The sequence below is a fragment of the Somniosus microcephalus genome, chromosome 3, assembly GCF_052327205.1.
Source record: "Somniosus microcephalus isolate GS21.2 chromosome 3, FLI_Smic_1.0, whole genome shotgun sequence".
NCBI classification, from domain to species: domain Eukaryota; kingdom Metazoa; phylum Chordata; class Chondrichthyes; order Squaliformes; family Somniosidae; genus Somniosus; species Somniosus microcephalus.
Genome location: NC_140989.1, coordinates 171,393,334 through 171,410,606, shown reverse-complemented (window position 1 = coordinate 171,410,606; position 17,273 = coordinate 171,393,334). Strand labels below are relative to the sequence as shown.

General features: G+C 49.8%; 1 protein-coding gene across 4 annotated transcripts in view; it reads left to right on the top strand.

Annotated features, from left to right (window-relative positions):
- ninl (ninein-like) overlaps positions 1-17,273 on the top strand; it is a 160,056-nt gene that overhangs the window by 43,131 nt on the left and 99,652 nt on the right. For all 4 annotated transcript variants that reach the window (XM_085981883.1, XM_085981882.1, XM_085981884.1 and 1 more), the window contains exons 4-5: positions 11,605-11,810; positions 17,190-17,256. In XM_085981883.1, the coding sequence (XP_085838009.1) occupies positions 11,605-11,810; positions 17,190-17,256 (273 nt within the window). The remainder of the gene's footprint in view (positions 1-11,604; positions 11,811-17,189; positions 17,257-17,273) is intronic.

Here is a 17,273-nt window from a genome sequence, read left to right as displayed (position 1 = left end):
TTACAAATCTCCCATGTCTATCCTGGAGGATCCCAGATTACGATGTTGCCCCTCTGGCTGCAGCTTCCATTCTCTTGTCTGGAACAGTGCAGTTGGGAGGTTCGCCGTAAAAACTTTATCCTCTTTAATTAATGTAAAAGTGGTCTGAACTGGGCAATAGAACTCGTTTCCCCCACACCCCTCCACCATTTTTGGCATCCACCGTTGACATTAAGCACCAGGTAGAGGACAGCGTATGTAGAGTGAGGCTCCCCAGTTCTACCTGAGTAGTGTGCCTTAATCCCAATCTCAAAAGGACGTCCCTTACTGCACCAGTGCAGTTCTGTTTCCATTACCCTACTGACCATCCCTGTTGTCCTTTGACTAAGAGTGGTACAGATTTATTCCTACATTGTGGATCTCCATCCAGTGGAAACTAGGTTAAGGCTGCTCAAGCTCATTGCCCGTAAAACTCTTAGGGCTAGATTTTCAGTTGCTTGCGCCAGCAGTTAGCGCCTTAAGAGAAGTGATTTCCGGGCGCTATGCGTGTAGCGCCCGGGCGCAGCGCAGTTTGCGCCCCGCCCCAAATTAAGTTGCCCGTTAGCGCCGGCGCAAAGTTTAGCGCCCGCCCGGATGCGCGCGCAGAAAATGACGTCACATCCTCGTGCAACGCCCTTTGGCCGCCCCGATTGCAAACTTCAGTCGGACCGCCCCATTGTGCGGCGGGCGGCCGGAGCGTTTGGAAAAAGGAACGCAACACAACCAGCGCGGGCCCCGGGGGGCGCTAATTAAAGGGAACGTCCTCTCCAGTATAAAGGCCATCCATTATTTCAGAAAACAGTCTTGTGCAACGCATTTCTGGAGACACAACAAGGAGGATAGCTAACTGGTTTCAAGCAGCAAGAGCCAGGTATTTTTGGACTCAGGCAACAGCGCTGCAAGTGGCCATTTGGAAATTAGAGTGTTTGCCAGGATTTGATGGGGGTTGCATGGGGTGCCAACGCGGAGCTGCAGCTCCATGTCCGTAGGGCTCGCAGACGTATTGTGAGAGGGGCAGCCCTGGCTAGAGGCAGAGGGGGCTACAGGCGTCGGCCACGTAGGCCTTACCCAGTCAGGCTATACCGCCAGCAGCGCTCCTACCTAAACATGAGTGCCGCGCGATGTGTTAAAAGGCTCCGATTCCGGAAGGGGGTGATTGCAGAGATCTGCCACCTGCTTCGCCGAGATCTGCGGCCAAAGCTCAGGTGCAGGACGTCTCTGTCGGTGGAAGTGAAGGTGACGGTGGCATTGAACTTCTATGCCACCGGCTCCTTCCAATACGCTGCTGGGGACATAGCAAACATCTCCCAGTACGGCGCGCATCGCTGCATCCGCCAGGTGACCGAAGCACTGTTCAGAAGGAGAAGCCAATTCATCTCCTTCCCCATGGCCCTGGAGAGCCAGCATCAGCGCGCATTGGGATTTTCCAGACTCGGGGAATTCCCCTTGGTGCAGGGCGCCATTGACTGTACGCATGTGGCTTTGCGGGCCCCTCTGGAGCATGGCGAGCAGTATCGCAACAGGAAGGGCTACCATTCTCTGAATGTGCAGCTGGTCTGTGACCACAAGCAGCGCATCATGGCAGTCAATGCCAGCTTCCCAGGCAGCAGCCACGATGCCTTTATCCTGCGGCAGAGTACTGTGCATGACATGTTCCAGGCACAGCCTCCCCCAAGAGGATGGCTACTCGGGGACAAAGGCTATCCTTTGTGCACCTGGCTCATGACCCCGCTCCGCGCGCCCAGGACCGCTGCTGAAGAGGCCTACAACGAGAGCCATCAAACCACCCGCAACATCATCGAGCTAACTATTGGGGTCCTCAAGCAGCGGTTCCGCTGCCTTGATCGCTCCGGAGGAGCTCTCCAGTATTCGCCGGACCGGGTCTCCCAATTTGTGGTGGTTTGCTGCATGCTACACAACCTGGCTATCCGCAGGACTCAGGCACTGCCACCTGACGTTGGACCAGCACCTCAGGAGGAGGAGCAGGAGGAGCATGAGGAGGAGGAGGAGGAGGAGCAGGAGTACGTTCCCAGGAGGGAGCGACCAGGGCCAAGGGCCGCACGACGCCACCTTATTACACGGTACTTCTAAGCCCCCTGTCAGGGAATGGCCAGGGGCCATGAGGGAAGATGAATGCAGCCGCTCCGCAAGCCCTCAGCCGGCGAAGCCAACAAACACTAAGAAGAACAACCATGGAGACTGCATGAATAAAGATAATTTTTTATTAAACAAAAATGAAAAGCCCTTCCCACATGAATCCCCAAAAACAATAAACGGGCCCCACAAAAAGCCCAACAAACGACTCACTCCCACAAACTGGGGAGGAGCCACTCCACCTTTATTGAAACCGGGCCTCAACGTCGGCCTAACGCAAAAAAAAAGCCCTCCAAAAGCACAACCATGGGCAAAATAAAGATGGCCACCGCCATATTAAAGGAAAGCTGGCCACACCCTCTACTGAGTGGCCCGCGAGGGCGAGACCTTGGCCAGCATTTTGCCTCCCCTGCCCTGCCTGCTGCTCCTTCGCAAGCTCTGCCCAGTGGCTGCTGCGAGGCTGGGGGAAGGCGCCTGAGGCTCAGATGCCCTTCCGCCAGATGCCGCTGGGGGGCGGCCTACACGGTGTTTGGGCCTCGAGGGGCCGTCTCCTGAGTGGCGCGCCTGAGCCTGGCCACCATCAGCTGCAGCCGCTTGCCCTTGACGCCCCAGAGGGGGAATGGCGGCGACGGATGGTGCAATGTGGGCCAGCTGGCGTCTGGGATGCGCTGGCTGGTGCTGTGGCGCGGTGGCACTCGGCCGGGCCCGCACTGCAGGATCCGCAGCAATCAGCCGACGGCCGGCTTGCTGGGATGGTCCAGCGCGGCGCCTGCCCTGGCGATGCCTGCCTGAGACAGCGCGTGTGGCAGCAGTGAGTGGCCCTCTGGTCCTGGTGTGCGCGCGCATCACATCCGCCAGGGTCTTGACAGCATCAGTTAGCATGCGGCCAGTCGCGGCAGTTGCTGCCCCGAACTCGCGCACACTGGTCGCCAGCGACTCGATGGCCTCAGGCATGCGCCCCACCACGCTCATGAGCTCCGTGTGGCGCCGGTCCGAGTCGTCGGCCATCTGATCGAGCTTCCGCACCTCCTCCGAAGTGAAGGTGTCCGGACTGGAGTCGCGACTCTCCCGCTGGGGAGGAGGGGGCCGAACTAGGGGACCCTTGCCGCGTTGGTGACGGCGAGTGTGCCGAGCAGCAGCACTCCCCTCTGATCCTTCCCCCCTTTGGGGGGAAGGCCGCGGGCCACGCGCACGGCTGCTGGGTGGCTGGACGCCACTGGTCCCAGAAGCTGCATTGCCCTGCGACAGTTCCTCCAGGCACTCGTCCAGTGAGGAGGTGTCGAGCATTTCCTCCTCTCCTGCGGGACGTGACTGTTCCCCCGAAGGTCCGGCTTGCTCCTCCTCCTCCTCCTGGTTGGAGGTGCTGTCACTGGCAGCCTCAGGGTCCTGGTCGTCACCAGCTGAAAGCAGGAATGCACAAGAGTAGCTTCAGAGTGAGGAGACGGCGTCAGCGAGGGAGTTAGGACTGGTGGGATTCAGCGCATTGGTGGGACAGTGGCAAAGGAGGTAGCTCGGATGGGCCAGTGCGACGCGAGAGGGCCAAAAGGCGAGGTCCTTACCATTGCCGGGCAGTGGAGGGTCGGATACACCGCACGCTGTGGGGACAATCACACGTGCTCCCATGAGCACACACACGCGCTCCTCCAGCCGAGTGAGCTTCTGCAGCTTGGCGCGGCCACCCCTGGCACGGGCCTGGCGATTAAACGCTACTTTAGCCTGCAAGAGAAAGGACGGGCTGTAAGGGCGCAGTGAAGCCCTGATGTAGTGTGCACTGCCTCCCATGGTGGAATAGCTTGGACAGAGTGAAGCCCTGATGTAGTGTGCACTGCCTCCCATGGTGGAATAGCTTGGACAGAGTGAAGCCCTGATGTAGTGTGCACTGCCTCCCATGGTGGAATAGCTTGGACAGAGTGAAGCCCTGATGTAGTGTGCACTGCCTCCCATGGTGGAATAGCTTGGACAGAGTGAAGCCCTGATGTAGTGTGCACTGCCTCCCATGGTGGAATAGCTTGGCCAAAGTGTAGAGTGCCGAATGGCCATTTGATGCTCATGACTGTCCCAATGCTGCTGGCTGAGGGCTGGCCAAAAGGACTTTCAGGTCCCTTTGCCCATCATGTCAGGTGTACATGCAAGAATGAGGAGGAGACTGGAAAGGCTACTCACCCTCACAATCCTGGTCAGATCGTTGTACTTCTTACGGCATTGTGTGTGGGTCCTGGGGGCCTCGCCGGTGAATGTCACCCTCTGGGCGATCTGCTTCCAGGCTTTGGTGTAGTCGTGGTGGGTTGGATTCCTCCCACTGTCTGGAAACAAGATCTTGCGCCTCACCTCCAGAGCTGTGAGCATGATGTCCAGATCACCCTCTGAGAAGCGCAGGGCACGCTGACGGGCCTTCTCTGGCGTTGCCATGACTCCCTGGGGCTGAGCAGTAGTGTTGAGGCCTCTTTGCAAGGCTGCAGTGTGCAGGGCGTGGCAGCAGACTAATTCGTCCCTTCCCCCTTTAAGAGCTGGTCGGCACCACGGGGTCTGCTGTCAGTGCAAAAATGACCGCACCCGTGCTGCGCCCCGCCTGGGCGCTATCCCTCTGGACCGCCGGCTTAGCGCCTAAAGAGAGTAGTGGAACGCCTCTTTTAGCGCTCCACCAACCTCTTAGGGCGAAGCCACTGAATTCCCGGCAACGGGGCGCTACTTTGGGGCGGGCGCTAACTTCGGGCGGGCGCTAAAGCTAGCGCCCCAAAACTGCCTAAACTGAAAATCTAGCCCTTAAAGCTGTACGAGGAGATAATCACACCTTCATTTTGGGCCAAGACTCAAACCCATACCTTCTGAGGTGAAAGGACAATATGCTTAACCCGTCTTTCACGTGAGACATTAAACCGAAGCCCCGTTTGCCCTCTTGGGTGTATGTAAAATATTCCACGGCACTATTTTGAAGAAGAGCAGGGGAGTTCTCTCAATCCTGGCCAATATTTATCTCCAGTAAACATTGCTAAAAACATATGATCTGGCCAGTATTACATTGCGGTTTGTGGGATCTTGCTATGCACGAATTGGCTGCCACGTTTCCTACATTACAACAGTGACTACACTTCAAAAATACTTAATTGGCCCAGAAGCTGTGAAAGGTGCTATATAAATGCAAGTCTTTCTTTTTCATTGAACGACCCAGTCTCTCTAATACAAAAGTAATCCTTCCTCATCATGCCACACACAATCTGGTGATGGATGCTTTGTGTTTTGGTTCCTGTTGCCTGTTTTGCCTATCTTAACGGTTTCCGGGAGTCTAATCCACGTATCGGCTTGGCTCAGTTGGGTAGCACTCTAGCTAAGTGAGAAGGTTTTGGATTCAAGTCCCACTCCAAGCCTTGAGGGAATAATCTAAGCTGACACTTCAGTGCAGTACTGAGGGAGCGTTGCACTGTTGGAGATGCCATCCTTTGGCTGAGCCATTAAACCCAGGTCTGGTGATTCAGGTGGCATTTTTCCATTGGACAGATCCCCCTGGCATTTATCCCGCAGTGAACACCTCCCAAAAACAGATACACTGGTCGTGTACCTCCTTATTTTTGGGACCTTGCTATGCCCAAAGTGGCAGCTGTAAAGTAGTTTATTGCATGTGAAGCATTTTGGGACTTCTCTGAGACGCATTGGAGGAGGATGGTGTGGTTGACTGTTATTATGAAAAAAAAGGATGTATAATAATCCCAATCACTTTAATTGTAACCACAAAAGTAACAAATGTAGAGCTGGTTATTGGTGCCATTTCTTGTCCAAAGGAATTTAAACATTCTGCTTTACCAAATTCTCAAAACTTATAAATCCTCAAGTCTCTGGAGCAAAGTTTGAACCCACACCTTCTCGCTCAGGGGCAAGAGTGATGCCAAGGAGACAAACTGATGAAAAAGAGCAAAGGGTGGGGACCAAGGATGAATTCTTGGGGGATCCCTGAAGTGGTGGTTTGGGGGTGGGAAGAGAAGCCATTGCTGGAGCTACTGTGGCTACAATTGGATAGGTAAGAGTGGAACCAAGCAAGGGTGGTCCTACCAAACTGGGCAATGGAAGAGGCACATTGGAGGAGGATGGTGTGGTTGACTGTCAAAATCTGTGGAGAAGATGAGGAAGGATAATGCGTCACAAGGAAAGTGACTTTGGTTAGGGCCATTTCGGTGTTGTGAGAGGGGTAGAAATTGATTCAAACAGAAAGTTATGGGAAAGATGACGCATGGATCTGGGAGGTGATAACATGTTCAAGGACTTTGGATTGGAAAGGGAGGTTGGGGATGGAGCAGTTGTTTTGCAAGGACGAAGTGTCTGAGGTGGGTTTCTTGAAGGTGGAGAAGATGACACAGGTTTTGAAAGGGAAGGAGGATAGTACCTGAGTTGAGGGAACCATTTACAATGTCTGCCAGCATGGGGGCCAGGAAAAGAAGTTGGATGGTCAGCGGTTTAGTAGGAATGGGGCCGAGGGAGCAGGGAATAGGTTATATGGACAAATATGACCTTGGAGGGGGCATGGAAAGAGAAAGGGACAAATCTGGAGCGAGACCGGGGTTAGGTGGCGGGAGGTTTGGCTTGGTGGGCTAGGGGAAAGCAGCGGAGGCAGCTCATTATGTTGTTCTCTCTGTCTCTGACAAAGAAGTCAGTGAGCACCTTGAGGGTGGAAGGGAATGGGGAGAGGGCTCTAAGGAGGTGATTGTTCAATTTCTAGGTAGTTTCATATAAAATAAATGGAAGCTGGGGGAAGTAAGTGCATTGCTGATTGCAAGTGATAAAGTGTGTACAAGTTGAGACATTATCTACATCCACCATCACCAAGTGTAAAAACCATTGTCGCCCAATAATTGGCAGTTGTTTGTCGGGCTTCAGTTTGAATACGCACACAATGATTACCAGTAACAGTTAGGGAAATAAGTAGCTCATAAAAAATGTTTAATTTTGAGCTGTTCAAGTGGGATTTTTTAAATTGCGTTTACTGATGCCATATTTCGGTCTCGTGCTGTTTAAGAACATGCTCAGTTCAGCCTGTTCTGGTACCAAGTTGCTTCTAATCCCTCACAGAATCACCACAGTGCAGATAGAGGCCATTTCGGCCCATCGAGCCTGCACTGACACATATCCCACCCGATCCCCGTAACCCCTACACCAACACATATCCCACCCTATCCCCACGTATTTAATCCCCCTAACACTAAGGGTCAATTTATCATAGCCAATCATCCTAACCCGCACATCTTTGGACTGTGGGAGGAAACCGGAGCACCCGGAGGAAACCCACGCAAACACGGGGAGAATGTGCAAACTCCACACAGACAGTCACCCGAGGCCGGATTCGAACCCGGGTCCCTGGCGCTGTGAGGCAACAGTGCTAACCACTATGCCACCTGCTGCACATTTATTTATTTTTACGACATTATTACAGCTGATGCATTTTATATTTCCTGTGATGTCTCTGGTCAGGCCTAAGTGTCTACAGACAACTTCTATTTGAAGCAGAGTAAATAGGAGCTATTACAATGGCAGTTTGGCCATATTTTAAGGGCACTAATCACTGGTTTTAATTATTAAAAGCTTCATCGCTCCCCCGATAACCTAGTGGGTAACCACAGACTCGTACAGACCAGAAGGTCTCAACTTCCGTCTCCCAATCTCTGCTGAATATATATAATCTTGGCCTAAGCAGCAGTATGGTGTTGTGTTTGGCTTCAGCGTTCCTAGGCTACGATGATGCAATTAGACAGGGCTCCACTTTCTAATCTCTGTCTACGGTGCCAGCTGTGGCTCAGTAGGTAGCACTCTTGCCTCAGAGTCAGAAGGTCGTGGGTTCAAGTCCCATTTCAGCACCTTGAGCGCATAATCTAGGCTGATGCTCCAGTGTAGTACTGAGGGAGTCCTGCATTGCTGCAGATGCGGTCTTTGAAAGAGACGTTAAACTGAGCCCTCGTCTGCCCTCTCAGCAGCATTCCCTCTAAGCTGTGTGGCCGGTCCCGCACAGCCCGGGACCAGCTTTTTTCCCATGTTAAATTTCGAAACTTTGAATGGGCCGCACAGCCCCTTAAAGGGGCCATGCACCCCAAAAAGAATTAGGGGGAAATTGCCTCTCGGGTTGATGTAAAAGATCCCACGGGACTATTTCGAAGAGTGTCCTGGCCAATATTTATCCCTTCACCAACATCATTAAAACAGATTGTCTGGTCATCATTACATTGCTGCTTGCGGGAGCTTGCTGTGCGCAAATTAGCTGCCACGTTTCCTACATTACAACAGTGACTGCACTTCAGAAGCACTTCATTGGCTGTGAAGCGCTTTGGGATGTCCCGAGGATGTGAAAAGTGCTATATAAATGCAAGTTCGTTCGTTCTTATTTCTTTACTCATCCCTGCGTGAATGTGTGTATGGGTGTTGGATGAGGGCAGAATTGGACTCCACTATGATATAATAATCTGCTAACACTGTCAACATTCATAAGTGAACAATTGACCAGCTAAACGAGGTATGGTAGAGTCGTGGTTATGTTACTGGACTAGTGATCCAGAGAGCGTGAGCTCAAATCCCACCCTGACAGTTTGAGAAAAATCAGGAAATAAAAAGCTGGTATCGGTAAAAGTCAGCATGAAGCTGTTGGATTGTCGTAAAAACCCAACTGGTTCACCGGTCGCCCTTATCCGGTTTGGCCTATATGTGACTCCAGTCTCACGCCAACATAGTTGACTCTTAACCAGCCTCTGAAGTGGCCTAGCGAGCTTACTCGTTGTATCAAGACTGCTACTGAGCACCTTCACCACACAAGCTGCAGCGGTTCAAGAAGGCTTGAACCACCACCACCATTGTTGGAGATGCCGTCTTTGAATGAGACGCTAAACTGAGCCCTCGTGTGCCCTCTCCGCAACTCGGAATGGGCGATAAATGATGGCCTTGCCAGCGACACCCACATCCTGAGAATTTTTTTTTATATGTAGAAGTGTCTGAGGATGTCCAGCTCCTGAGAAACTGTGGGACAGCTGGAAATCGATATCTCTGAGGGAAGAAAATTGGCGAAGAAATCTCCCATTTCATTGTGTTGAGCATCAAATGTGTGAATATCTATTTTTGAGGTGTTGCTATCTAAATATGTGAAATGATCAAGCTATATGTCATAAGCGATTCAAAAAATATATATTATTAGTAAAAACAGCCTGATGGTTAGTGAGCATTTGTTAACCAACCAAGTTTTAAAAAGAAAGGAACTTGTATTTATATGGCGCCTTTAACGACCTCGGGACATCCCAAAGCACTTTACAGCTAATTAAATACTTTTGAAGTGTAGTCACTGTTGTAAAGTATGAAAACACAGCAGCCAATTTGCACACAGCAGCGTCTCATAAACAGCCATGAGATAATGACCAAATAAGCTGTATTATTGGTGCTGGTGCTGCTCTTCTTCCAAATATTACGTCCACCTGAGAGGACAGACGGGGCTTCGGTTTAACGTCTCACCCGAAAGGCGGCACCTCCGACAGTGCAGCACTCCCTCAGCACTGCACTGGAGCGTCCGCTTGGATTTTCGTGCTCAAGTCTCTGGAGTGAAACTTGCACCCACAACCTGCTACCTAGGTTCGTGTGAGTGTGAAGCAGTCCCAATCTGAGGAGGACATTTTAGTGTCGGCATTAAGTAAGAAAAGTTCTGCTACAGTATAGGGAGGCAAAGTCAACGAGCAGCTTTAACGATTCTTGCTAACCTCTTACCAGCCATCCACAGAATGACGTGAACTGCCACTTGCAGCAAATTGCTACAAACTGTCTTGATTTGGGGAATGAGATTAATGAGGACAAAAGTCTATATTTCCCTGTCCATTTTATACTTGAAAACTCTAATTTGGGCATTTATTTCTTGTGCAAAGATAATTTATAAAGGTTAAGCATGGAGGGGTAGGAAACCTACAGGAGTCCATTGTGCTTATATAGTCATTGAGGACTAATAAAAACTCGTTATCAGACTAGCAATTAGTGAATTATAGAGTCATGGGGGAAAAATTGGGTGAGTGGCGCCACCTGTTAGCGCCTAAAGAGGCACAATGGCTGTAACGCCACTGGCTGCGCCTCCCGCGATATTCAGCAGGGGCGCTAATGGTGGCGTTAGACATTTGCGCTGCGCCGCCACCGATGACATCATCGGTGTGTGCAGCGCCCCATTCGCGCCCCGTTCGCGATATTTGGTAGCGAACGGCGCAGTTGCGCCGTTCGCTACCCGCGCCCGGTTCACGGGGCCTTACTGTGCTGGCAGCGGCGCAAGTTAAGGTGGAGGTGTGGGGCGGCCGCCTTTTTCGGTGGCCACCTGCCAGCACCCCCGGCCTCCTGACCACCCCCCGCGTGTGGCGCTGCGGCACGTTGCGCTGCGATATTCAGTTTCAGCACCCTAAGAGGGACGCGCGGAGCGCCTCGAGCCTCGCCCCGTCTCCCTCTAGGGACAATGGAACTGAATATCTGACGATCGCTAAATCCTCGAACGCTGCGCTAAATCCTGCGCTCAGGCGACTTTTGCGCCACTTTGGCGCCCCAACCCAATTTCTAGGCCTTAGACTCATAACGGCACAGTAGGAGGCCATTCAGCCCACCGAGTCCGTGCCGACTCTTTGCAGAGCAATCCAGTCAGTCCCATTCCCCCGCTCTATCCCTGTAGCCCTGCAAGTTTATTTCCCTCAAGTGCCTATCCAGTCTCCCCTTGAAAACATTGAGTGTCTCCACTTCCACCATTTCCATCAGCAGCGAGTTCCAGGTCCTCGCCACTCGCTGCGTAAATTTTTTTTTCCTCACATCCCCCCCCTGTATCTCTTGCCCAAAACCTTAAATCTGTGTCCCCTAAGTCCTTGTACCATCAACTAGTGGGAACAGCCTTTCCCCGTCTAGCCTATCCCAACCCGTCATAATCTTGTACACCTCTATCAAATCACTCCTCAACCTCCTTTGGCCTAATGAAAACAAATCCAGCTTCTCCAACCTGTCCTTGTAGCTAAGATTTCCCCATCCCCAGAACCATTCTGGTAAATCTCCTCTGCACCCTCTCGGACCTTCACATCCTTCCTAAAGTGTGGTGACCAGAACTGGGTGCAATACTCCAGTTGTGGCCTAACCAGTGCTTTATAAAGGTTCAGCATAACTTCTCTACTTTTGTACTCAATTAGTCAGTTCCCAGCTAATTTTAAGGGGTCAGAGGGCTATTCTGAAGGAAGTATAACTGCTTAACGTGTACAGGTCTGTTGACACATTTTATTTTGCTGTATTATAATGAACTTTTAGAATGTAAAATGGAAATGTTCTAGTAGATCGCTTGTTTAAAAGTCCATTTTTTTTTATTGTACTCCAGTGTGATTAAAATGCAATGCAACTCATTTGAGTTTGAAACTCAACTCTTCGCATTTGCTCAAATAAATAAGGTTGTTCTAAAGAAGATTTTTTTAAGGGGGAATTCAGTAAAGGTTTCTGTGTGTCTTGAGTTTGTATATTTGTTGTTTTCAGCGATCCCAGAGGAGGCCGAGCCAAAGTGTGTCAGGGGAGCCAAACGATATGGCCGCCGATCTGTGCCGGAGTTTCTGGATTCTGAGGTTGAAACTACAGGTGATTTGGAGGAGCCGCTTCCTTTTAAGGCGACAAAGGCTGAGCCATTCGTACAAAGCACCAACAGAAGTCAGTTGAGACGCTCTGCATCTCTTGAAAGTGTGGAGGTTTGTCCGATTTTATCCTTTTGTTTGAATCCTGGCCAGCCTCCCATCTTCCACCCTCTTTAAATTCCCGTATTCCAACCCGCACCAAGTCCTGTTCACCCATCACCCCATGTACTCGCTGACCTATATTGGCTCTTGGGTCCAGCAACACCTCGAATTTAAAATTCTTGTTCTTGTGTTCAAATCCCTACATTGCTTCACCCCTCCCTATCTCTGTAACCTCCTCTAGCCATCGATCATCAGCAAAGTGATGGAAGGTGTCATCGACCGTGCTATCAAGCAGCACTTATTCACCAATAACCTGCTCACTGATGCTCGGTTTGGGTTCCGCCAGGACCACTCGGCTCCAGACCTCCTTACAGCCTTGGTCCAAACATGGACAAAAGAGCTGATTTCAAGAGGTGAGGTGAGAGTGGCTGCCCTTAACATCAAGGCAGCATTTGACCAAGTGTGGCATCAAGGAGCCCTGGTAAAACTGAAGTCAATGGGAATCAGGGAGGAAACTCGCCACTGGCTGGAGCGCAAAGGAAGATGGTTGTGATTGTTGGATGCCAAACATCTCAGCCCCAGGACATTAGTGCAGGAGTTCCTCAGGGCAGTGTCCTCGGCCCAACAATCTTCAGCTGCTTCATCAATGATCTTCCTTCCACTGTAAGTGGGGATGTTCGCTGATTATTGCAGTGTTCAGTTCCATTCGCAACTCCTCAGATAATGAAGCAGACCATGCCTGCATGCAGCAAGACCTGGACGATGCTCAGGCTTGTAACATTCGCAACACACAAGTGCCAGGCAATGACTATCTCGAACAAGCGAGAGTCTAACCACCGCTCCTTGACATTCAACAGCATTACCATCGCCGAATCCCCCACCATCAACATCCTGGGGGTCACCATTGACCATAAACGTAACTGAACCTGCCATATAAATACTGTGGCAACAAGAGCAGGTCAGAGGCTGGGTATTCTGCGGTGAGTGTCTCACCACCTGACTCCCCAAAGCCTTTCCACCATCTACAAGGCACAAGTCAGGAGTGTGATGGAATACTCTCCACTTGCCTGGATGAGTGCATCTCCAACAACACTCAAAGCTCGACACCATCCAGGACAAAGCAGCCCGCTTTATTGGCACCCCATCCACCACGTTAAACATTCACTCCCTCCACCTCTGGCGCACTGTGGCTGCAGTGTGTACCATCTACAAGATGCACTGCAGCAACTCGCCAAGGCTTCTTCGACAGCACCTCCCAAACCCGTGACCTCTACCACCTAGAAGGACAAGGGCAGCAGGCGCATGGGAACACCACCACTTCCAAGTTCCTCTCCAAGTCACACACCATCCTGACTTAGAAGTATATCGCCGATCCTTCATCGTCGCTGGGTCAAAATCCTGGAACTCCTTCCCTAACAGCACTGTGGGAGTACCTTCACCACACGGACTGCAGCGGTTCAAGAAGGCAGCTCACCACCACCTTCTCAAGGGCAATTAGGGATAGGCAATAAATGCTGGCCCTGCCAGCGATGCCCACATTCCGTGAATGAATTAAAAAAACTCTGTTCCTCTAACCCTGGCCTCTTGTGCACCCCCCTCCCCACTTCCTTCGCTCCACCATTGGTGGCCAGGCCCTCAGCAGTGAAATTCCTTACCTAAACCTCTACACCTCTCTCCTCCCTAAAGGCGCTCCTTAAAACCTCCCTTTTTGACGAAGATTGTCCTAATATCTCCTTATGTGACAAGGTGTCAAATTTTGTCTGATTATGCACCTGTGAAGTGCCTTGGGAGGTTTTACTATGTTAAAGGTGCTATATAAATACAAGTTGTTGTTGTTGTTTTACTCTAAATTAGTCCCATCATATTTCCTTTTTAAAACATTACAACCCACTCCAATTGAGAAGAGATTCAGTTAACTTCCAGTTGAAAAGCTAGCACTGTTATGAACATATGAATAATGATGGACAGGAAAAGTCCATCTGGTCCATCCAGCTGGTGCATTATGATACACACGCTCCTCACCCCACCCAAAGACATGTGAATGCCTGGGAGAGGCAAAAAAAAAATTAAAAACCCAGGCCAATTTGGCGGTGGGGGGGGGAATCTACCATACCCCTTAGACAATCAAAACTAGTCCAGGAGACCATTCTGGCCCAGCTAATTCTCTGCAGACCCCTAAACCAGAAACCAGTTCAGCTCTCGCTTAAAGGAATTCTTTTGAAATTAAACAGTGGGTTCCCCCCCCCCCCCCGCCAACATCCCCTTTGGTAAAGGTGTGTGTAACTGAGACACCCAAGACCAGAAGGCTCCTAGTTCAGTTCCCATGGCCTGTGTTGTTAGCTGACCTCAGCCAGGATGGCAGTGGGGGTTCTACAATTGGCCTCAGCGCCGCTGGGATATGAAATGAAGGAAAAATCAATCAAGCTTCCTGTTTTGGCTTGCTATCCATTGGGCCTGCCTGTATGTGGACATCCAAGTGAGGAGAGGACTATGCGTGGCTGTGATGCACACTATGCTTAAACAGCATTAAGAACAACGGGAATTTATATAATGCTACTCCCCAAGAACAAACACCTCTGAGCATTTAACTAGGCAGCAACGATGGACACTGAGTACGAAAAGGACGGAAATTTAGTGAGGAAGACTGAAGGCATGGTCAAAGAGTTTTTAAGGAGACCTTTTGAAGGCAGCACAACAGAGTGATCTTGGGAGATAATCCCAGAAAGCGGAGATGTAAGCCACTGATGTACGGTGGGATCAGTTTCGGCTGTGGACAAATAGTCTTACAATTATTGCTCGTGGGTACAAGACGGCTGCTTTCCACTGCCCATGGGACTTGTACCTCTGCATGAGGCAGAAGAAAACTAGGGAATGGAATGGTGATTTTTTTTTTCTGGTTCTGCTGCTCTGAAGATGGACATTGTTGGGTTAGTTTTTACAATGTCTACGTACTTGTTATAATTGTTATTCTGTGTATTAACATCGTTCAGGTGCTAATGCGTCTGTAATGGTTCAGGTTTAAGCTTTCTGGTGCATTGTGTTTTTTTAAAATTTGTTACTTCTTTGAAAGAACACACACACATGCAGAATAGTCTCTCTGAATATAAGCTCGGTGCAGCTGAAACTGTGCTGCTCGTGTGGAGCACAGGAAAATATCTCCTCTTACAACATGAGTTTATAGACATCCATAAATGAGGAAGTGGTCTGTAGTGCTGGCAGTTCTGTGTGATTGCACTTTGAAGTTTAGTAAAATCCTTTTACTGATGTGGAAGAACTACCCTGTATTCAAAAGATTAACAAGTAGATTACATTTCAATGTTATGTAACTGGCTCTCTTGAATAAAGCCCTTTTCTGTTTGTGTACAAGAGCAATTGGTTAGATAATCGAGCAACCTTTTGATCAGTTAATCTTTTGGGATAAATGTTTTTAGTGCCTCTGTTTTTAACCTTTCCAGTATCTAGAGAGAGATCTGACTTGTGTTTTTCCACAATCCTAACCGGAGGACATTTACTTCCCTGTGATCAGCCAAGGAATGCAGGCTGCTTGCATTCAAGCTATGCAATGGTTCTTCTGTGATTTAGTTTAGTTGGAATGAATTCCACGGTTTCTTAGTTACAGACTTTGCGATACATTACAAACTGTAATTCCAAAGCTTTGTGGTCAAGTACATCACCATATTATAAATGTGCTTTACATCCATACTCTGTAATAAATGACTTTTCTTAATGCTTCAGTATGTACAACAACCGTAACATATAATCTACAAATCATAGCTTGTTCACATTTTAAGTGGGCTTTGCTCTGCTTCTCTCCTAAACCAAACGAAAGACTTGCATTTCTATAGCGCCTTTCACAACCTCAGGACGTCCCAAAGCTCTTTACAGCCAATCAAGTACTTTTTGAAGTGTAGTCACTGTTGTAATGTAGAAAACACGGCAGCTAATTTGCGCACAGTAAGCTCCCACATACAGCAATGTGATAATGACCAGACAGTCCAAAGATGTGCGGGTTAGGTTGATTGGCTGTGATAAATTGACCCTTAGTGTTAGGGAGATTAAATACATGGGGTTATGGGGATCGGGTGGGATATGTGTCGGTGCAGGCTCGATGGGCCGAAATGGCCTCTATCTGCACTGGGGTTTCTGTGATCTCTTCTGTGAATCTGCTTTTTAGTGATATTGGTTGAGGGATAAATGTTGGCCAGGGAGAACTCCCCTGCTCTTCTTCGAAATAGTGCTGTGGGATCATTTACATGCACCCGAGCGGGCAGATGGGGCCTTGATTTAACGTCCCATCCGAAAGATGGCATTTCCGACAGTGCAGCACTCCCTCAGCACTGCACTGGAGTGTCAGCCTAGACTTTGTGCTCAAGTCTCGAGTGGGATTTGAAGCCACAACCTTCTGACTCAGAGGCGAGAGCGTTACCACTGAGTTGCGGTTGACATCTTGTTGTGGCTTTAGTTTGGAGAACAGTTCATGGCACTGGTCCCCCTCCTATATCTTTGCTTGCGTGAGGTTTGATCATGAATGTCACTGGGCTATTCCATCACAGTGCAGCTCAATCCTGTCTTCACCCGTCGTACGCAGGTGATCACAGGATATTAATCTGGAATGGGAATCCTGGTCAATTTTCCTGTTCCTATCCTGTAGAGACCCTACAGCACTGGCTGAGATCAGTTAATTCAACAGTGATCATCCTACAACAATAACTTGCATTTATATAGTGCCTTTAATGCAGTAAAATGTCCCAAGGTGCTTCATGGGAGCGTTAATCAGACAAGAATTGACACCGAGCCATGCAAGGAAATATTAGGACAGCTGTTTGGTCAAAGAGGTAGGTTTTAAGGAACTTCTTAAAGGAGGAGAGAGAGGTAGAGAGGCGGACAGATTTAGAGAGGAAATGCCAGAGCTTGGGGCCTAGACAGCTGAAGGCACGGCCGCCAATGGTGGGGCAAAGAAAATGGGGGATGCTCGAGGCCAGAATTGGAGGAACGCAGATATCTCGGAGGGTTGTAGGGCTGGAGGAGGTTACAGAGATGGGGAGTGGGACTAATTGGATAGCTCTTTCAAAGAGTCAGCAGAGGTGTGATGGCCGAATACTTTCTTTTTGTGCTGTATGAATCAATTATTTTTTTGTCACCACATTTTCCCTTGGTGAGCACCCAGTATCAGGCTCAATTCAGGCGAGGAGCTCGTTGTGATCACTACGTGAATGCAGTTCCTGGGGTTCCAGCGTGGGTAGCTGATCACAATTAGTGCAAGTGTGGAATTTGCACTGGTCATGACAACTCAACATTTGGAGTGGGAGATTTGCCCTGGTGTCTTCCCCCAGTGAGCCTCCCTACTCTTCAGTTAGCTGTTGAATTTATTGGGGTAATTTTCTGTTACAGAGCCTCAAGTCTGATGAAGAGCTTGAAAGCCATAAAGAACCTCAGCATGAAACCTTTGAAGCACAAGGTAAAGCATTTTTTTTG